This window comes from Chiloscyllium plagiosum, unplaced genomic scaffold (genome assembly GCF_037043375.1).
Source record: "Chiloscyllium plagiosum isolate Xiang-an unplaced genomic scaffold, Cpla_swu_hap1 HiC_scaffold_11, whole genome shotgun sequence".
Lineage (NCBI taxonomy): Eukaryota > Metazoa > Chordata > Chondrichthyes > Orectolobiformes > Hemiscylliidae > Chiloscyllium > Chiloscyllium plagiosum.
In genome coordinates this window covers 72,835,057-72,857,629 of record NW_028270149.1, presented here as the reverse complement: position 1 = coordinate 72,857,629, position 22,573 = coordinate 72,835,057, and the positions used below count along the sequence as shown (strand labels likewise).

The following is a 22,573-nucleotide window of genomic DNA, read 5'->3' as shown; positions in this document are numbered from 1 at the left end:
TAGGCTGAGGTTGTTTTGCTTGGAACAATGAAGGTCGAGGGAGGATTTGATAGATGTATAAGCTTTATCAAGGGCATGGGTGGGGTGGATAGGAAGACACTTTTTATAGTAGTAGTGGGGTCAATACCATGGGACATAAATTTTTGGTCAGGGTTAGAAGGCTACAAGAACAATCTTTTTCACTGATGGTTGAGAGTCTGGAGTCTGGAACTCACTGTTTGCATCAGCAAAGCTTGTAACATTTAAACAATGTTCAGATATTCACTTGTGGTGCCTCAAGACTCAGCACCAGAAGGTGGAAAATGAGATTAGTGTAATCAGATCTTTGTTGACTGGTATTAACGTGGCAGTCAGGAAGGTTTCTTGTGCCGCAACTGTCTGTGACTATGATCCACCATGATCTTGACAGAGCAGGCTTGGAAGGCCAAGTGGCTTATTCCTGTTCCTATTTCTTATGTTCTTGCTGGGGTCCAGGCTGGCTGACTGAGATGGAACTGTTTTTCTGCCCAAGAAGGCAAGAAATATTGGCCATCTTACTCATTTTGTGATAGCTAGTTAAACACCATAATTGAAGGAGACCTGAAATCAAGTAACCTGCCTCATCTCATGGAATAACCTGTAATCTCTCACTTTCTTCTAATATTATGCTCTTTTCCTTTAAAAATAAATCTGCTGTGGATTCTTCAATCCTGGCAAACAACTATCCCCTCTTCAGTCTTATCACCAAAATCTTTGAAGGTGTTATCTCCTGTGTCCATCTTTTTGCAAAACAAAAGTAGTTAAATACTGAAATCAGATTTTTGTTCTTAGCACAGCACTGAAGTAACCTTAATCAAAGTCATGATCGATCATTTTAATGTTATAGTGCCTTATCCTTCCTCAACCTATCTGCACCCATTAATACTGTCAAAAAAACCCCATCTTCTGCTGTCACGTCTTCTCTATCGTTCCACTCAGTGGAACTATCTTGATTTATTTCACTAGTCATAGCAGAAGATCACTTAACAATAGCTTCTCATCCCACCCTTACAATATTAAATATATATTCCTTCTAAAATCTGTCTGTGATCTCCATTCTGCTCATTATACTCAGCTGAATAGTGGCTTTTTGCGACTCAATGGCCCTGAGACATCATCTTTGTATTTAGGCTGCTTGTCTGCTTTTCCTCTATATACAGCTGGAACACCATCTAATTAAATATTAGTAAGGCTGAAGCTGTAGTTTTCCTCCCTAAGGTTGAATGAAACCTTTTTCAAACAGGGATTCCTCCCTTTCCTCATTGCATCTGCTACTACAGTTATCTTCCATCATCTCATTTCCATTTCACGTTTGTGTGTTTTAATTCCTTGTGGCCTTTCCGGTGCCTGTTTCTGTTTCTTCCAGCCCTCCAATTCCTCAAAACTTTACACTTTTATGTCCTGTTTTCACCCCATCATTAGTGGCTATGCACTTTTATATCCTTCCTAAAGATCCAATCTAATTTTCTGTCAGCTTTGATGCAACCAAGTGTGTCCTCCTTTTGATTTTGTAACTTCTGCTTGATTTATCCCAGTGAAGTGACACACAAACATTTTTCTCCGTCCTCCACAGCATGATGCAGGTTGTAACTGATAGAAACTTAACAGGATAGTAGATTTGACCCAAGTGACTATGTTCTGTATCAACCATACTTTTTTTTATTTCAGGTATCTGAAATTAAAGAAAAGTCTGTTGTTTTATCCTGGAATCCTCCCTCTATCTCAGTGGAAGGGGAAAATAATACTGATCAGTTGCCAGCAAGCTGCTCTTATGAAGTTACATTATCTAATAGTGGAAAAAGTGGAAAGTTCAAAGTGGTTTATTTGTAAGTGTGCTGGTATGATTCTCCTTCAGTTTTCATGTATACTGATCAAGATATTGTTTTGGCATTCTGTGATGGCGTCGGGCACACCTAAGCTGTAAAAGGCTATTAGTCACAAATTAAAACTCTCCACTCAGGTTTTTACTGCTTAAGAGTGAGACAGTTAACCACAGGTTGGTCACTCATGTTGAGCAGATACTGACTGGAACAGGGTCAAGAATTCCTTAACCCTATAGGTTTGAATCAGAAGATCTCATTAGCATGAGCTAAATTTGAATCCGCATGTTAATTTAGTTATGGTCCCTTTTTTGGTTCTTAATTTTTAAACACTTTTAGAGCTTATTCAAAAAAGCAAACAGTTTTGTTCATCAACAAATTAAGTGGTATTTATAATTTTTTAAGAAAATCTGTACAAATGGTCATTTATTGATAGTATTGCATTGTAATAGATCCTAATTTCACCTTGAAACCACACACACTCGTTAATTATGTAAAATCCTTTGACAACTGAAACACTTAGCCCCAGGAACAAGGTTAAGGCAGTAACCGGTGGGGGGGAAAAAAACTATTGTGCAGTGTAAAATTCTCTATGTTGCATCCATAACAGTAAATAAACTACTTGATCTCTGAGATTGAATGCTTCCATGTCTGTATACCAGCGATAGAAGGATTTCACTTTGAGTAAAGTATTTCCCTTTCTCCAAAAGCCAGCAACTGCTTTGGAATGATCAATTCATAAGGCTTCAGTGTTGAGTCACTTCATATAGGTTATATATGTGATGATCGTAGCATTAAATTTCCCACTGTGGTGTCTGTAACATCACCTGACTGTCAACTAGATGAAGAGTAATCAATTGTGTCAGGAATTTTTTATATTAGAGTTGATATTCAAGTACGTACTAAAATCAGGTGCTTGAATTTGGAATCTGGGATACTTGGATAATATGGAATTTGGTCTCGTGGGATGAAGAGAAAAGTACTAAGAATAGAGAGGATTTAGCAGATTTGCAGCTCAAATGGTTGAGGGTTTCCTTGAGGTGAGAACAGAGAACCACGCATACCAATAATACTGAGAGCATAAGAAATATAGTATTTTGAATAGTCCACCGAACCTACTTCACATTCATTCCCTGAGAGAACAAAAATCTGTCTATCCCAGCCGCACGTGAGCAATGTTCACACTAATTTCAAAGGGGCTGTGTAAGACAATAGGGAGGTTGCATAGAGCAAACAGAAATTAGCAGGAACATGAGCCCTAAGCTTTGGAGCTTCTTCACTTCTATAAACCATCACCTCTAGATTTCTCTTTCCTCCTTTCTCCTTCAAGATATCTCTTAAGACCTCAATCTTAATATTATATGTTTTACAGTATAATGTTGCCGTGTAGTTCCTAAAAAGCTTTATTTCATTGAGTACTATGTTGTTGTTTACAGCAATGTAGTGAGAACAGGGAAGTTCAACTTACAATCTGTTCCTTAATTACAGAGGAGAAGAAACAACAGTTACGATATCCGAACTCCGACCAGCCACAGATTACCATGTTAGGTACATCTTCATACTTGATATCATTTGAAGATATCAATGATGAGTTTTCTGTTAGATATTTGCAAGAGAAGGGGAGTTTCTACTTTGTATATGTAGCAACTGTGTTTTTCTCTGATAGAGTTGCAGCGATTTGTAATTCTGTGAAAGGATCCATATCAGAAGTGGCAAGCTTTACCACAGAAATCAGTAAACCTGATGCTCCAGCTCCACCAAAACTAATCAGTAGGACCAAAAACAGTCTGAGTTTGCAATGGAAGGTATGTATTGTTTGATCCATCAGCAAATTATTCTGATATTCAAAGTTCTTGAAGATTTGTAGCTCAGGTTGTGGTTGAGGTTGTTGACTTGCTTGCTGAGCTGGTAAGTTTGTTTGCAGACGTTTCATCACCATATTGGGTCACATCATTAGTGCGCCTCCAGCGAAGCATTGGTATTTGTGTGTACCAGTTTGCTGAGGTGGGTAGTATCATTTTCGGTTTTGTTTCTTAGTGGTTGGTATATGGGATCTAACCCTACATGGTTGTTAATGAAGTTCCAGGTTGAGTGCCAGGCCTCCTGGAATTCCCATGTATGTCTTTGTTTGCTTCTTGTGGGATGGATATGTTGTCCCAGTTGAATTGGTGTATTTCTTTGTCTGTGTATATGACACAAATGATAGTTGATCATGTCTCTTGGTGGCTAGTTGGTGTTTGTGTATTCTGATGGCTAGTGTGCTTCTAGTTTGCCCTAAGTAATGTTTGTGGTGGTCTTTACTTGGTATTTTGTATGTGAAGTTGGTACTGTTAGTTGTGGTATGGGATCCTTTATACTCGTCGGTACCTGTCATAGTGTAATTGTTGGTACATCCGGGGGGAAAGTCGGTTGTTGTTCTCTTCCCTTCCTGGACGTAATGGTTAGACCATAAGACATAGGAGCGGAAGTAAGGCCATTCGGCCCATCGAGTCCACTCCGCCATTCAATCATGGCTGATGGGCATTTCAACTCCACTTACCCGCATTCTCCCCGTACCCTTAATTCCTTGTGACATCAAGAATTTATCAATTTCTGCCTTGAAGACATTTCGCGTCCCAGCCTCCACTGCACTCTGCGGCAATGAATTCTACAGGCCCACCACTCTCTGGCTGAAGAAATGTCTCCGCATTTCTGTTCTGAATTTACCTCCTCTAATTCTAAGGCCGTGTCCACGGGTCCTAGTCTCCTCGCCTAACGGAAACAATTTCCTAGCGTCCACCCTCTCCAAGCCATGTTGAATGCAAGGCCAACGGTGAACTCCAGAACAGCATATACAGAAAGACTACCATTACAGATAAAGTGCACAACTCTAATAGCTAGCATTCCAACACCCATAAACGAAGCTGCATCAGAACATTGCTCAAGCGAGCCGTAACACACTGCAGAACCCCGGAGCTGCACAGAACCGAAGAAGAGCACCTATGTAGCATCTTCAAAAAGAACGGTTACCCAAAAAGCGTAGTCTGCCGGTACCTTTTCAACAGGAAGACAACTCATCCAGATACACCAGTCACCTTGTCATACATCAAAGGCATATCAGACATGACCACCAGACTACTCTAACCCCGAGTATCATGGTAGCTGTTTTAAAAAATTCTCAAGGTCAGGTTCGTAGGAGAGTAGTCTGACACAGAACAAACGACCAAGAGGCGAGTCTGCTAGAATATGGGCATTTTATTCCCCGCAGCGTCGCCACAACGGGTCTGGCTTATACTCACTCTACATGTTACCAAAACTGGGAGCCGTCAGTTCTCGTAGAGCGGTTGCCAACAACCCACGCTCGGCGGTTAAACGTAACCCCGGAGCAGACTCACCGAACTGGAGACTTTTCCAGCTGATATACTCTTTTCCAGATATAAACATTCATGTGATCAGCAGAGCAAGGCTAAAAAACACATTCCATTCTGGTTACATACAGATAAGAAGATTCACACGGGACTAAGCAACACCTCCATTCCGGTTAGATTCACACATGTATTGGGACATAATTTTTAACCGTTTCACCACATTCCACTGCTTGGAATTTTACACCACAGTAGCCCACAATCCAACAACTACACTATGACAGGTATTGGCAAGTATAAAGGATCCCATGCTCTCAACTAACAGAACAACTTCATGTACAAATACAATGTTAAAAACTGCCACAAACATTACATAGGGCAAATCAGAAGCAAACTAGCCATCGGACTACATGAGTACCAATTCGTCACTAAGAGACACGATCAAGTGTTACTTGTGTCCATGTACACGGACAAAGGACACCAATTCGACACGGGCAACATATTCACCCCAGGACTAGCCAAACAAAGACATGCACAGGATTTCCTGGAGCCCTGGCACTCAACCCAGAACTCCATTAATAAACATGTAGAGTTAGACTCTATATACAACCACTGAGAAACAAAACCAGAAATGATGACACCTTCCTCAGCAAACCGGGGCGTACAGATAGCAAGCGGGACAGAATACCAATGTTTCACTGGAGGCGCACTGATGATGCAACCTAGTATGGTGATGAAACGTCTGCAAACAAACTTAACAGCTCAGTGAGCAAGTCAACAGCCACATTTTCTGATATTTTAAATTCTGGAGGAAGGAAGAGTAGGGCCTGGTTTTCTACATTTTAAATAAGATGGAGATGAACGAAGGGGAGCTTTCTTCCAATATTAACTCATGGAGATTCTATGCAAACATTCCCAAAATCCCAAGTCTAACTTTTGATGCATGGGAGTTGCACTGTATAAGGAAACTCCGTTGTCCTGCAGCAAGTGTTTCTGTTTGTGTAAGCTATAGAAATTGCATGATTTTAAGCCCAGTGAAATATAGAAAAGTAGTAACACCTTTAATCTAATTACTGCAGGCACCAAATGACGGTGGTTCTAAGATCTCCAGTTACCTTTTAGAATGGGATGAGGTGAGATTTTTCTCTTGCTTTCAAATTTCTCCTTCTAAGAGTGTCACCATTTCATGGTGAAGATAAGGCTGTGGTTATAAACTGTCAGTATGAAAACGTAAAGTTGTCATTAGTCATAACAGATCATAGGGTTGCTTTCTCATTAGAAAGAGGTGACTGGTGGTGGTTTAACCTGAGAGTCACCATACCTCAGGCAAGGGGTGAGTTTGAGAAGGAGACACATTTGGGTAACCTCTCAGCTTGTTTGGGAATTGTCAGTAGCTGGGTATTAAGCAGCGAAATAATTAACTACACAAACTTTCTTCATGTAGGGAAAGCAAAGCCCTTTCAAGGAATGTTACTTTGGACATCAGAAGCAGTACAAGCTGACTAAATTGTCCCCATCCATAGGATACACTTTCAGGCTAGCAGCTAAAAATGATATTGGATTGAGGTAAGTAACTTTATTTTGGAATATTTGAATGACTTCACTTCACTGGAACAGAAAAATCTATTGTGTGTAATGGAGACCATTTTCCAGTGAGCTGCTGATTGAAAGCCAGATACTCGAAAGAAAAAGCTGATGGTATGTGATACCACATGTTGCCGTAAAACAATTTCTCTATTCTCTTTTTCTATGGCGCCTGGTCATTGCCAACAATTGCTGAGTATAGATGTAGAAATACAGGAATAACTAAAATAATTTAAAAATCAAAAGAACTGCGGAAGCTGGAAATCGAACAAAAATAGAAATTTTTGAGTGACCCTTCCTCAGAATGTGTTCTGAGGAAGAGTCAGTGGACTCAACATTAACTAAAATAACGCAGAAAAGAGGTAGGTAGATTTTTTAAAAACTGAAGAGAAAAGGGATGAGATGGAGTAAAGGAAATAAATTGTATTAACACTACGGAAGAGACGATTCATTTAAGCAATGGACTAACACAATTGTCCTTTTCATCTTTGGGGCAGAGTGTCAAATTGAATCCAGACAGATTGATTTGTAGCAACTTTCCTTTCTGTTTAAGTTCCTGGTATGCCATGCCTCAGCTCTTCCTGTCTCCTGTTTGAACTTGATTTTTCAAACTCATACTATTGATGTAGAATTCATTTACCATTCCAATCTTCTCTCCTGTGGCTCAGTATCTACCTCATTTATCAATCTCTAGAGGACTTTGGGGAATTTAATATTATAACAGTACAGTGCAAATACATGCAATTTTGTGGCCATATTGCTTTCTTGTGGATTTATGAGAATTGCTTAAAATTTAACTTTCTGATCAGCAGACAAATGATCTTGGAAATCTGGCTTGATAGTTCTGTAAGCAGTAGTAACTCTATCTTGAATGAATATTATAAGCTTCCAGTCTTTCATTAGTTCACCTAAATCAATTGACTAAGCTAACAGTTGAAGTGAAAATATATTGAGTACAGTATTAACTCCATTCAGGTGAAAGTGAGGACTGCAGATGCTGGAGTTAAGAGTCGAGAGTGTGGTGCTGGAAAAGCACAGCAGGTCAGCCAGCATCCAAGGAGCAGGAGAGTTGACATTTCAGGCAAAAGCCCTCCTTTTGCCCGAAACGCGACTCTCCTTGGATGCTGGCTGACCTGCTGTGCTTTTCCAGCACCACACTCTCGACTCTTAACTCCATACAGACTAAGACCCAATCCATGTAAAAATTACAAAGCAATCTCGAATCCATATTTTGTTTCAAAAACTGTTTTAAAATATAATTTAGAATGAAATGTATTCTTTTCTATCTGCTATAACAACTTAGAGCAAGAGAAGTAGGAAATAAGAGGCAGTACAGTCCCTAAAACCTGTCTGCCCATTCAGTTAGATTCATTGCTAATCTGCATCTTGTCTGACCGACTTATACCCAAGATCTTTGTTTGCCTTGATGTTTATAAGTTCAGCTGGTTGCTGTAGCCTCCACTGCAATGTCTGACATCTTGTTTTTTTCCACCCCATCAGAGCAAACAAGTGTATGGTGGCCTTTATAGATTGTTACAGTGTCAATCAACAGTAAAGGGCAAGCTGGGCATCTTGAAGCACATTGGCCCAAATTGAGGTTTAATGGATATAAATAATCTCTCCATGTGGAAGCAGACTTTGACATTATGTAGCCTGCAATGGTATTGCAAAAAATACTCAATATCTGGTGTTTCTAGTGCTGCTTCCTAGAAGGCAAACCTTTGCTACATGTTCAGCAGATATGTGTAATGATGAATTGTGAGTTGCTTGCACTTTGTTTTAACTCTGTATGTTTTTGTTTTTTCCCATAGTGATTTTGGTGAAACAGTACAGTATTACACAGCAGGCAGTGTTCCATCTGCCCCAGATCCTCCTCGGCTAATTCGTGCTGGTGTCACGTGGATGTCGTTGGAGTGGAGTAGACCCAGTGGCGTTTCATGTGATGAATCCATTACATATATTCTGGAAATGGAAGATGAGAGTTCGGTAAGATAGAATCTGGGAAACTATATTTATGAAGTAATTTGAATCCATTGAGAAGGTGAGGTATGAAACCTTTACTATTATTTAACCAGAATCCATTGCATTGCCAATCGTCCTTATGTGTTGATTTGCAGATCTTCTCCTAAAATAGCCAGATAATGTGAAATGTAGCATTGTAGCACACTTACTGTAACTAAGCCAAACAAAAGTATTCAGTAATTGAACTGGCTCCCTACCAGCAACTGTTCTCTCAAAAGTCAGAGAGAGACATGTGACAACTAAGCCAGGTTGTTAGAATCCAGCTTTAAGGAAATAGCTAAAATAATCAAACAATCTGCATTGGAAAATGATCTGATTCTCTCTTCTGCCCATTCCCAAAAGGAAAATAGGTAAACACGAGCTACAGTAATATCCACAAACTGCCCACAACAATGCACAAAATACAAAACCCATTCCACATGTACTTAACCCTATAAATACCTAAATTGAAGCTAAGACTCATGGTAGGATTTGAACACATGATAAAAAATTAATATGGTAAGAGTGCAGCATGCTGAAGATGCTGGTCTTTTGGTACAGTATTAAACAGAAATCCATCTACCTATTACACATTTTAAAATTGATTAGGGGATTCTCTCAAGATATTGGCAACATCCATTTGATGCATTGTTGGCACCATTATATGAGGTTCCTTTATATAAATGGAAGTTTGCTCTGCATCTATCTGTGTTAAACAAGCAAGCTGTGCAGTTGCCATATATTAAAATAATTAAATCAATATTGCAAAAGTACTTTACGTTATGTTTCATATCTTGCTCATTGCCTTAAACTGCATGAAGCAGGAACAAGAGTCACCATTCAACACCTCGGGTCTGTTCTGTCTTCAATGCGTCAGGGCTGACTTATAATTGAGTAGTTTTTCCTTTATTATAGAAGTTATAATTTTCCTTGTGCAAAGGATATGAGTAGAGATTTGGCATGCGGAAATTGCTAACCTCTGACCAATTCTCTACAACACATTCTCAAAAGGCAAACTGTCCTAATAGAAATGTACATCACAGTGGAGGGAATGTGATCATTTTTGGTTTTTTGGTCACTCTTATTTTTGGCTCGTTATCTTAAGTAGCTATTGTAAGTCCTATGAGTAGAAAAGAATGGAATTGTAATAATTGTGCCAAAACGTTTTTTGGCACAGTACCATTGAGATGTCCAATTTATGAGTTAACTTGTAAAATTATTTGTAACACGTTTTAAAATTTTTAATAGGGCTATGGTTTCAAGGCAAAATACAATGGTGATGAGCTCGCTTGCACTTTAAAAAATCTCAGACGGAGTACCTCCTTCAATTGCAGAGTAAGTGTTACTAGCTTGTTCAAGCTTTGTTTTCTTTCTCTCTTTGAATGAAGTTGTCAAATTCAGATTATGAAATTAGGAGAGAAAGTAATTCAGGGAAAATAATCAGGGTGTCCACTTTCTTTATCCACGAGTCTTTTTCTGAATGTGTATGAATGTTGCATCAGTCATCCTTCACATCTTGCTGTGATGCTTAGTGTAGTTAAATAGTCTGAGACTTGCTGAAGTAACACGTATGGCCACTTTAGTGAAACATATATTACTTGCTTATATTACATTTCAGTTATAAAACAGGTGAAAATGGTGGGGAGAATCATTAGAATCCCTCCAGTGTGGAAGCAGGCCATTCGGCCCATTTGAGTCTACACCAAATATCTGAAGAACATTCCACTCATCTTTCCTATCCCTGAAACTCTGCATTTCCCATGGCTAATCCACCCAGCCTGCATAGCCCTGGACACTATGGGCCATTTAGCGTGACCAATCCACACAACCTGCATGTCTTTGGACTGCAGGAGGAAACCCATGTAGACACTGGGAGAATGTGCAAATCCCACCCAGACAGTTACCCAAGGGGGGAATCAAACTCAGGCCCCTGGCACTGTGAGGCAGCAGTGCTCACCACTGGGCAACCCTAATTGTTAAAGAATTACTGGAGGTAACATTTTATCACAATTAAATAATGTTTTTGACATTTCCATGGTAAGAACTTCTTCCATATGCCCTGGTATTGGGACTGAGTGTACCATTTTTTACTGATATTCCCATATCGAGTTGTCTTATCTCAAGCAGTTCAAGCAGTCAATCCCATTAAAGGAATTTCATAGACATATCATGAATTATATATGGGGTGAAGGTAGAAGCTTAAATTGTCTCAATCTTTTCGCAGTTGTTTGCAAATGCAGTAAAGTAATTAATCAAATGGAAACACATAAGAACACACTTTGAAAATGTGTATGTAAATGTGCAACTGTGTGTGTGTGTGTGTGTGTGTGTATATAAATATTATCCAATTTGCTTGTTTAGCACTATTTAAACCCAGCTGCAGGTCATTCTGCTATAAGGCGTGTTTCATTAATGTGAATTTGCTATAAGGGAATTGATGAATTGGGGACACCGTTTCTAAAGCGTGAATTTTTAAAGCACATGTCGGTTATAATGCAATTCTGACCCCATTAGTCTAAATTGTACTGCTATTGTGCAATTTTCTTATAACACGGGATTGCATGAGAACAGAACTACCGCGTTATGACAGAGCTTACTGTATAGTTGTGTGAAAACAGAAATCGGAAAGTTATCATGGATTCCCATGGGGTGGGAGTAACAGTACACCCTGCAGTGCGTTGTTGAGTGACAGACCACAGTTTAGGATTTCTTCAATATTCTGCCCATGTACTACATCCTGAAGTGGTTAGTTTGAGGGTGACTGAGAGCAAATACTGACAGTTCACTGAACCGTATCCCGCCCCATTGAAAGATTTTGGCCAATGTTTGATCTGTTGCTATGGGGATAAATTAACAACTTTTTTTGCATTCTCTTGCTTGCATCTCCTGTTTAACATTAACTGAGTTTCTTTTCTTTCCCTGCAGGTCTTTGCCTGTAATAGTGAAGGCAAAAGTAATCCTAGTGAAGTTGTGAAATATTGCACATGTCCTGATAAACCTGGACCACCAATTAAACCAAGTATAAAGGGAAAAGTTCATGCAAATAGTTTGAAGATTTTATGGGGTAAGCCACATCTGATCAAAAGTATTTATGAAATCCAATACAATGATTTCCAATAATTGTTTGATGAGGTGTGTATCAAATATTCAAGTGTCAAATGTATAAATCCTTTCAGAAGTAAACTCTGTTTACCTGAATGAGCGAATGGGAAAGCTATCAATGAAGAACCAACAGATAATGCTAACCAGAATGCATAAAATAAATGTTCTAAAAATTATGGCCCTGTGTTGCTTTTTTTTCAGTTACTTAAGGAGGTAGCGATGAAAACTTGTACACAAATATACATTTTTGGTCAAACCACAACAGTACTACTATATTTATATACAGCATTTCCTTTTTTCATGGAACTGACACTTTTTTTTTCCTCAAACTCATTTTGCTCCGTTGGACTCTTCTGATATTTCTTTTGGTCATCATGCATGTGCAATGAATTAAATATTACATTTTTAAAGTTTCATCATTCTTTGATGTTTAGATATTTTGTAACATATGGTTGAAGCAGCTGCATCTCTTGTATAAATAATTCACTTGTGGAATGTAGTTCACTAAAACTTACTGTATTCCAGCTTTATGGTTAGTTGCATTTTTTCTAACTTTTCTCACTGCCAAAAATCATTGCAGCTGTGGCTGTTTACTGTGTATAGAAAACTTGAAAGAAGCACTGGATGTTTTAAATGAGATGACAAATAAATATTAATCTTTTTTTCTTGCTCAGGTATATTATTTCACTGCTTCGTCGACTTTTCATAATTTGTTTATAGAACTGAAAAATACATTAAATAAATGGTCTGCACTGAGGGCTTTTGCCCGAAATGTCGATTTTCCTGCTTCTTGGATGCTGTCTGTCCTGCTGTGCTTTTCCAGCACCACTGATCTTGACTTAGAAATATCACTGCTCACTGTTAATTTTGTTAATTAGTACTTTCCTATTTCAGTTTTCTCTAAGGTGAGTAGTTGATTTTTAACCCTTTGAATAGTATCTAATCTTTGTCTGTAGCACAATTCCTGTGATTATGTCACACCCTTCACATCAACATTTCATTACAATATCTGTCCAATGTCTGGCTTTACAGTTTGAGACAGAGGGTGATGGTGGAGGGTTATTTTTTGAACTGGAGCCCTGTGGCCAGTGATCGTCCTGGGTCACTCTTATTTGTCATTCTTATATAAATGTTTTGGATGAGAATAAAGGAGACATGGTTGTAAGTTTGCAGATGAAAGCAAAACTGGTGGTATAGTGGAGAGCAAACAAGGTTAGCTAAGACTGTAAACCGATCTTGATTAATTGGGCCAATGGGCTGAGGAGTGGCAGATGAAGTTTAATTTCATAAATACCAAGGTACTGTATTTTGGTAAAACAAACAAAGGCAGGACTTTAATTGTAGGGCCCTGGGTACTGTTAGAGAAGAGTCTAGAGGTTCGGGTATATAATTCTTTGAAATTTGTGTTGCAGGTAGGACGCTTAAGAAAGCGGTTTAGCACGCTTGCTTTCATTGCTCAGACTTTTGAGGACAGGAGTTGGGTCGTCATGACAAAATTGTACAAGATGTTGATGAGGCCTACCCTGGAGTACTGTGTCCAGTTCTGATCTCTTTGATATAGGAAGGATATTATTAAATTGGAGCGGATTCAGAAAAGTTTGACCTGGATATTGCCAGGAATGGAGGATTTGAGTTCTAAAGGTAGGATGGATAGGCTGGGATTTTTTTCTCTGGAGTGCATGAGGTTGAGGGGTAGCCTTTGTAGCAGCATGGTGGCTCAGTGGTTCGCAATGCTGCTCACAGCACCATAATCCCAGGTTCAAATCCAGCCTTAGGTGACTGTCTGTGTGGAATTCGCATGTTCTCCCTGTGTTTGTGTGGATTTCCTTCGGGTGTTCTGGTTTCCTCCCACAGTCCAAAGATGTGCAGGCCAGGTAAATTGGCCTTGCTAAATTGCCCATAGTGTTAGTCAGAGGGAAATGGGTCTGGGTGGGGTTACTTTTCGGAGGGTCGGTGTGGTCTTGGTTGCCCGGAGGGCCTGTTTCCACACTGTAGGGAATCTAATCTGTGGGGAATCTAATCTAATCTTATAGAGGTTTATAAAGTCATGAGGGGTATAGATAAAGTGAATAGCAAAGGCCTTTACACTAAAGTGGAGTGTTCAAAACTAGGAGGCATTTTTAAGGTGAGAGGAGAAAGATTCAAAAAGACATGAGAGACAACGTTTTTACACAGTAGTTGGTGTGTGGAATGAACTGCCGGAGGAAGTGGTAGATGCTGGTACAGTTACAACATTTGAATAGGTGTATAAATAAGAAAGGTGTAGAAGGATATGGACCAAACGCAGGCAAGTGTGATTAGTTTGGAAACACAGTTGGCGTGGACTAGTTGGATTGAGGGTTTATTTCCATGCTGTATGAATGTGTCTCTATCTGCTCATTCAAAATAGTGATTTTTTTGTACAGTTCCTCATCTATATGAAAGCAGTGATAGAGTCAAAGGATTAAATTAATAGCAAAATAGCAGACATTTAAAAGCTACACTAACAGCAGCAGAGCTCAGTGTTGCAGAGATAATAAGATGTAAAATTGGAAGCTGGCAGCTTCTTGTGGGGTGTTCATGGAGGGGAGGAGAAGGAGCAAGTATGTGGAGTGGAGTGTAGTGTTTTTGTAATTTTGAAATAGCTGGAATAGGAACATATGGCCAAATGATATATGCAGGCAAAGGGAGCATATTCTAATTCTGTTCCAGACATGTAACATTGTTATCAAATTCCATCGGTAAGATATGTCCATATTGAGGCAGCTGGAGGTGCTAGAAACTAATGATGCAGAGCACTGCCTACTGTTTGATGACTTGCTATAACAGCTATAAACAACAGGCAAATATTCATGCAGTCATTTCCCATGATTAAATATTTGATGTTGGGTTTACTTATTATAAATGTTAACAGAGAAACCATAACTCAAAAAGAATGTGACTCAACAAAGTAAAGTATGCAAAGTGGTGTCATATTGACAGTCTTAACTATATCATCTTTTAGATGTGAAATCCATGTACCTGAAATAAACAGGAAAAACAGTTAGCAAGTGGTGCGGAAAGAGACTCTTATTCTGAAAGGACCTCATTATTATTGATATTATTAATAGTGACTAATAAATTCCATGAAATTAAATCTGGTTATTTTAGCTCAATTGGTAAATTGCACTTTGTATTATTGCAGAGTTGCTGCTAAGCAGATTACTGCAAATTCACCATATGATTTATGGTTTAATACCATTTCTAAGTAAATGATTACATCTATACATTGGATATTCTAGTTAAGGTGCTATCTTGGGAAAGTTTTAAAAGGAAATGTAATTTGTATTTTTCTTGCTCAAAATATATTCACTATATAATCATGAAAGAAACATAGCAGAAACTGTAAAGCAATATCATTTTGATAAAAGTTGCCATAGACCTACTAGACCATAGGATTATGTTCTCATTGGAGAGAGAGACAATTGGTGGTGGTTTAAACTGAGGGTCACCACACCTCAGGCAAGGGGAGAGGTTGAGAAGGAAAGCTTTTCCTGGTAACGTAAGCTGGTTGTGAACTGAACCTATTCCATTGGATTCACTCAAGATCACAAACCAGCTGTCCAACCAACTGAGGTAACCGACCTCCAGAATATTTTGATGTCACCATGAATATGATTGAGATAAATAATCTTTGTTAACACAAAAATCTGTGTTTTTGCAGTATGCATCAGAATTGTAAATATTTGTGATATGTATGACTTGAAAGAAGCAAATATATACTTTGTCAATATTATGTTGACTTTGATGTAGCTGAGTACACTACATTAAGTTAGACCTATTCATGTCCCATGCCCCTCGAAGATGTGCTTACATGCTTAAAAAGAAAATTCTATTAAATGTTGCTATTATAACTAATGCACTTGAGTAGCACTGCAGCAGAATTATGGTTACAGTGAAATCTTACGTATCTTTTTGATTCAGTAGAAGATATGCATCAGTCTTCTGAAGTATTGAGCATATTTAAATATTTTTTGCAGACCCACCGAAAGATAATGGAGGGTCAGAGATTACCAAGTACGTACTGGAACTATCAGAGGGTTTGAATGGTAAGTGCGCTTCTTTGACTTTCAAAGAGCTTCTGGCTCTTCTCAAATATTTGTGCAAATCTTTCCTATTCTGTGGATTGTGGAGTGGTGAAATATATAATTGTGGCACTTCAAAAGTTTTATGTGACTTGCTGAACTTGTGATTGATGCTAGTAATCGTTATATCAATTGTTTTGTCTGTCACTTTGATAGCACAGCTCTAGTTTGTTTGTTGAACTAAGAAAGCAAAAACAAAAGTTTTGATTTCAAGGTGGCTTTAAATAGTTTTAATAACAAATTTGCATGTGTACCTTCTAGATCCTGTGGCAGAAATGTATTAGTTGTAAAGATTGTAGTTTTGAATTCACCTTAATTTTTGTATGTGGACTAAAGTGGGAAAAGGGCTGTGTAAAGACCAAAGACTCGGGAAGGTTTTGCTACACTTCTGCAAACAACTTACTGGAACTCATTGAGTTGCTATAGAGTTACTTTGTAAGCGGTAGGGGAGGGGAGGTAAGGTAGCATGGTACCAGAGATGTGTATGTAGAGAGAGATTTGGCCAGCAATGGATTACTAATTGGTTTAAGCAATTGTGACTAGTTGCGGATGCCAAGTTATCAACTTGACAGCAAATTCCTGGTGTGGAGCTGAACTGGTGTGTGAAAACGATGTGGAAGATCTTCATACAGTGTTGATCTCAGTGCAGTAGAAGTAACAGAAACCTGAAATAATCGATATTTTCTCACACGGATGTAAGCTGTTGCCTTTAATCGATAACTCAATGGGTCTATTTAATGTAACAATCGATGTGTGCTTCTGCAATGAAATGAAAGAATCTGGAGAAAGGAATCAAAGAACTGAAAGTCTTGGGAATGAAAAGGAATATCTCATCAATCTACTGGATTGATGGTGTTTTGAACTATTTCCCAAAGGAACGTTGTTTGCCCTTTGTCAGCTCAGCCACGATTCACACCCAGGTCTTGCTGCATATGAACTGTTTCACTATCTATGGTTTTGCAAATGGCGCTGAACAGTGCGCTGTCATAAGCAAGCATCCCCACGTTTCCTCTTACGATAGGGGGACGGTGATTGATTTATTGTCAGTTATACTGAGGAACAGTGAAAAGCTTTGTTTGCGAGCAGTACAAGTAGATCATAGTAAGCAGGGACTAACAGATCATAGAGTGCTTAGACAGAGTGAGGCATACAGGTTACAATTCATAGGAGGTGTGCAAAGCCAGATCAACATTATTTGAAGTTAGTGTCCATTCATCAGTCTAATAACAGGGAAAAGCTGTTATTGAACCTATTGTGTGTGTTCAAGCTTCTGTATCTTGTACCTGATGAATGTTGCATTAATGGGGTGAGAGGGGTATTTGATGACAGCCTTTCTGTGGCAATGAGAAATTTAAATGGAGATCCATGGTTTGAAGTTTGGCTTCAGTGATGGTCTGGGCTGAGCAATCAACTTTCTGTAATTTTTTACAGTCCTGTGCGGAGCAGTTGCTGGTCATTATGCACCCAGATAGTTTGCTTTCTATGGTGCATCTGTAAAAATTGGTGAGGCTCCTTAGGGACATGCCAAATTTCCTAAGCCGTCTGAAGCAGAAGAGGTGTTATTGTGCCGCCTTGACCATAGCATCTATGTGGGAAGTCCAGGTCAGGTTGTCAGTTATCCTCCCTCCGAGGAACTTGACACACTCAACCCTCTCAACTTTTGCTCAATTGATGTAGATGGAAGCATGTTCTATTCCTTCCTTTCTGAAGTCAACTGTTTTGCTGACATTGAGAGAGAAGTTATCATTGCACCATGACAACAAGTGCTCTATCTCCTTTCTGTATTCTGATTAATTGTTGTTTGATATCTGACACGGTGGTTTCGTCAGCAAGCTTGTAAATGGTGTTCGTTCAGAATTTGACTGCACAGTAGCGGGTGCACAGGGAGTACAGTAGGGGGCTGAGAACGCATCCGTAGGGGGCTCCAGTGTTGAGGGTTATCATGGAGTAGGTGCAGTTGTCTATCTTCACTGATTGCAGTCTGTGGGTCAGGAAGCTGAGGATCCAGTTTCAGCGGGTGGAGCCAAGACCTTGGTCTTAGAGTTTTGAGATCAGTCCAGAGGGGATAATGGTGTTGAAGGTGGAGCTGTGGTCTGATGTAGGTGTCCTTGTCCAGATGTTCCAGGGATGAGTGCAGGGATAGGGTAATGGTGTCCGCTGTGGACCTGTTACATTTGGCTTTGATGAAGCAGCTGAAGATGCTTGGGCCTAGGATACACTCCTGAGGAACTGGAATATTATGTCCATGCTTGAATCCAGGCTATAGTGAGGTCTGGAGCTGAGTAAGTCTTGTGGAACCCAAACCAAGGAGCCAGGATTAAGTCATTCAGAATATTGAGAAAAAAACCAAATGAACGGCGGATTCTGGAATCAGAAACAAAAGCAGGAATCGCTGGAAAAGCTCAACAGCATCTGTGGAGACTAAGCAAAGTTAATCTTTTGCGTCCAGTGACCCTTCTTCACAACTGATGTAGTTAGGAAAAGGTTGGCATTTATGGAGGGTGGAGATGGAGCCCAAAGCGAGAGAAAAACAGTTGGACAGACAAAGGAGCGGGTAAAGGTCTGCCTTAAATAAACAGCTGCTAATGGGGACTGTTAGTAGTTAATAATGGGGTTGCAGCAGTGCATTCAATGACGAGGCCTGATGTGTGAGGTGGGGATAAGGATGTGGGAGAAGGTGCTCAAGATGGCAGTTTTCCTTCCTTAAAGATAACTGGTTGGCTTTTGTGACTATCTGAAATGGTTCCATCATCATAATTTGACTTTTAATTCCAGACTTTATTGACTTCACATTCTACCACCTGTCATGGTGAGATTCCAAACTGAATCTCTAGAACCTGAGTCTCTGTGTTCCCATGACAAAGCCACAATGCTATCTCCTCCCCAACTTAAACTAAATATAATTGACTCCCAGTGCTGTCAAGTAAATTGGAAGCTTACAGTTTCTGATATTGGCAGGTGATGGATGTTTGAATATAGAGTTGTCTGCTGAAATGAATTTTTTCAGATAATTATTTCTTGGATGTTACCATCCAGCCAACAGTGGGATTAATTCTGCACTTCTAGATGTGTAAGCTATGTTACTGCTGACTCTGCTGTCATATTTACCACACCTATGCTGGCGCAAGTTTTATTTGCAGTATCGTACTAATGGTAAAAGCACTATAACTTTCCCTTCACTGTTACAAACTTTGTCCACCACTGTGAGAGGTCTCCTGGCAACTAGCCCTGAGTGATGTTTGGTAGTGACTATTCTCAGACTGGAATGCAGCGGGTGTCTGAGGTTACAGGCTTTCATTGTGAATGACAGCGGCAAATACTCTGTGACCAGCTGTCCCCTGATGGAGGCCCCTGGCAGGGTATCTGCACACTCGAGGAAACATTTTCTCTTGGTGTGTGCGTGTGTGTCTATCTAGATTTATTCAGCTTTAAACCAAAACATCAGTGAAATTATTGCTGCTAATTTCATACAAATTCCACTGACTACAATAATTTGAATTGCACAAACAAAGTAGAGACAATGTATACTAGTTATGAGCAAGAGTGGGCCAGATTCTTATTTGAGCCAAATCAATGGGATAGGATAAGCAAGATGAATAGAGGAGTTTTTATGGTGTTTACAATGGTGACATTCATTTTTTTTTGTTTTAATGGTATGGGAGACACTGGAGCTCCTCTCTCTATATTTATAAATTGGTTGCCCACAAGTGAGTTGAAGTCAATTGGTGATGATGATTCACTGTGTAGTTCATTATCAGTAGTGCATTCAGTTGGTACGCAACTACAGCCAGGGGTGCACCCTGAGCATCTTGCCTGAGGTTGGGGGAAAAAACGATGTGTAGAAGTTACCTTCTGGGTCCTACTTTGTCTGCTAAGAAATTAATTAGCTGTTATGCTTCTACGACTTGAGTGTGGTATTAAATCTTTCCTCATAACACGACACATTTAGTCCCATTACCTTTTGGGATATGAGGTTTGAAGTTTGCAGAGCTGGAGTATACTGGGGCCATGGAAATGGTGGTACCCTCAAAGTATGATGTGCAGTTCTGGGATCCACTATATAGGAGGGATGTGATAGCAAAGAGAGGGTGCAGAGGTTAGTCACCAGGATGTTACCTGGGCTGAAGAGTTTTAATTATGAGCAGAGATTGGGTAGACTGAGGTTTTCGTTAGAGCAGAGGAGACTGAGAGGTGTCATGATTTGAGATGTAGACAATTATGACAGATATAGCATAGATGGGAACGTATTTTTCCCCTTGGTGGAGGGGTCAGTAACCACGGACACAGGTTGACATTTAGCAGGAAGTTTGAAAGGGATGAGATTGAAAAAACCTTTCATCCAGAGAGTGGTGGGAATCTGGCGCCTTGTTGCCTATAAGGGTAGTAGAGGCAGAAACCTTCGTTTAAAAATGTAGATGTGCCCTTACAGTGCCAAGACATAAAAGGCGATGGGCCAAGTGACAGAATTTGAGGTTAGAATAGTTGGGTGGTTGTTTTTGGCCAGTGCAGACGTAGTGGGCATGAGGGCCTTCTCTGTGCTGTAGATCTATGATTCTAAAGTGTTTTCTTTTTAACTTTCTCATGTAACAACAAGGCTTTTCTGTTTGTTTGTATCTTTGTTCATGTGTTTAGAGGTTTTAAAAAACTGGCTAAGGGTTTCAAATAGTAGTTTTTTTGATGATTCATGGTTTTGCCTGTGATTAGTGTTTATTTGTTTGTAATAAATAATAGTTCAAGTCCAGGAATCTGGTTTGTGTTTTCTGTTAATTTGTGTTTATCAGACAAATAAAATGTGGACTTTGAATGCTTTGATTGAATTACTAAGCTTGGTGACAATCCTGAGAGTAGTGAGGCTCAAGAATCAGTTTACTTTCCCAAATAAAAGGATACAAATGTATTGCAGTGAAAAATATCAACAAATAGAATGCATTCTGCTTGATAATAGTTCTGGCAGATTTCACAGAAGACCGACCAGCTTTGATCTATCCAAGTTAGTTAATTTTTGGAGTTAGACATAAATTTATTTTTGTTTTGAAAATAGTTTTATGCAGTTATAAATATTATGTATCATTTCTTTGTATCATAACAAATGCAATTCCCCCTGGGCAGTTTTGCTTTTTTGAAATATATTGTGTATTCAAAAGTTTCAAGTATGTACATCTTTTAGGTCTTGGACCATTCATTTGGAGAAATAGGACATCTATTTATGTGTCGTCTCATACATCCTCAAGATTTCAAGTTATCAACAATAAATTTTTTATCTACATTTGATGTAAGAGGTCCCACAGAACAGTCATAAGACAAGTAACCAGTTAATATTTGTGATATTGTTGATCTAAGAATAGGAATTGGCTAGAACAAGGGAAAAACTCCTCTTAGAAAAGTCCAGAATCATGGAAACTTGCAGCACAGAGACAGAATGGTGCATTATCCCTGGCCAAGAGTGAACTATCTGACCTAATCCTACATCCAACTCTTGGTCCATAGCCATGGGAGTTATGGCACTTTAAGTACGTATCTGACAGGTTTTCTGTCTCCATCACTCCTTAAGGCAGGTACTTGCCCTCACCAATGTCTGGGGGCCTGTTAACATCCTGAGGAAGCAAGTGTTCTCCTAGTATGGCAAAAAAAGCAGAGCTGCTAAGCTGTTTTGATGCGCACATGTGTGTTTTGAGTATAATTGGTTCTGCTGCTGTACCTTGCTGCTGCTGTCAGACAAGTGGTGCACATGGCTTTGTAACTTCTTGCAGAATTCACTCTAGCATGAAGAGAAATCTTGGCTAAAGTGATGTAGCAAATCATTTGGCAGTTATGGTTAATTTGACATCTTGTAAAAGATCTGGCCTAGTTTAAAAATCAGTCATTTGAATAACATAATATTAATTTGTGTTTTTCAGAGAATAAATGGGACATGGTGTATAATGGACCTGTCAGAGAGCATGTCTGTGATCATCTAAAACCTGGGACATGGTATAGACTGAGGGTTTACTGCATTAGTATTGGAGGTCAAAGTCAGGTAAGAAATTATTTAGCTGACTATTTTCTTAAATCATTTTGCTGAATCTTTGAACTCATTAAGGCCAGACATTTTATTTTCTGTTCCCAGTTTGTGCATATTAATTACATTAAGATCTATAGAGGTAATGTTGCTTGAGGAAGCAATTCAACTTCCATTAATGTTGTTTAACTTCACCTCTGAAGAAGACTGCCTGTTGGCTTCCCCATTCAGGTACTCATCCCACATAGTTCAGTAAAATGGAAAACATGTCATATGCTCTTTGAATAAATAGCTCAATCACCAAATGTCATAACTTATATAGACTTTAGGGTGTCTTTTGAATGATCAGCTAAAATCTGTCTACAATAAAATACAGTTCTTTTGGAGATAGTAAATCTTGTTTATTTACCTTTGGATAGCTGGCTTGGTGGTTAGCACCGGGGACCCGGGTTCAATTCTGGCCTTGGGTGACTGTAGGTGTGAAGTTTACACATTCTCCCCATGCCTCTGTGGGCTTCCTCTGGGTACTCCGGTTTCTTCCCACATTCCCGAAATGTGGAGATTAGGTGGATTGACCATGGGAAATCCAGGGTTACATGCTTA

General features: G+C 39.3%; 1 protein-coding gene across 5 annotated transcripts in view; it reads left to right on the top strand.

The window, feature by feature from the left end:
- Positions 1-22,573, top strand: part of LOC122557122 (fibronectin type-III domain-containing protein 3A-like) — a 153,702-nt gene that overhangs the window by 109,976 nt on the left and 21,153 nt on the right. For all 5 annotated transcript variants that reach the window (XM_043704459.2, XM_043704456.2, XM_043704458.2 and 2 more), the window contains 10 exons: positions 1,687-1,844; positions 3,327-3,386; positions 3,505-3,643; positions 6,262-6,315; positions 6,627-6,748; positions 8,578-8,752; positions 10,016-10,102; positions 11,693-11,831; positions 15,868-15,936; positions 21,870-21,988. In XM_043704459.2, coding sequence (XP_043560394.1) covers positions 1,687-1,844; positions 3,327-3,386; positions 3,505-3,643; positions 6,262-6,315; positions 6,627-6,748; positions 8,578-8,752; positions 10,016-10,102; positions 11,693-11,831; positions 15,868-15,936; positions 21,870-21,988 — 1,122 coding nt within the window. The remainder of the gene's footprint in view (positions 1-1,686; positions 1,845-3,326; positions 3,387-3,504; positions 3,644-6,261; positions 6,316-6,626; positions 6,749-8,577; positions 8,753-10,015; positions 10,103-11,692; positions 11,832-15,867; positions 15,937-21,869; positions 21,989-22,573) is intronic.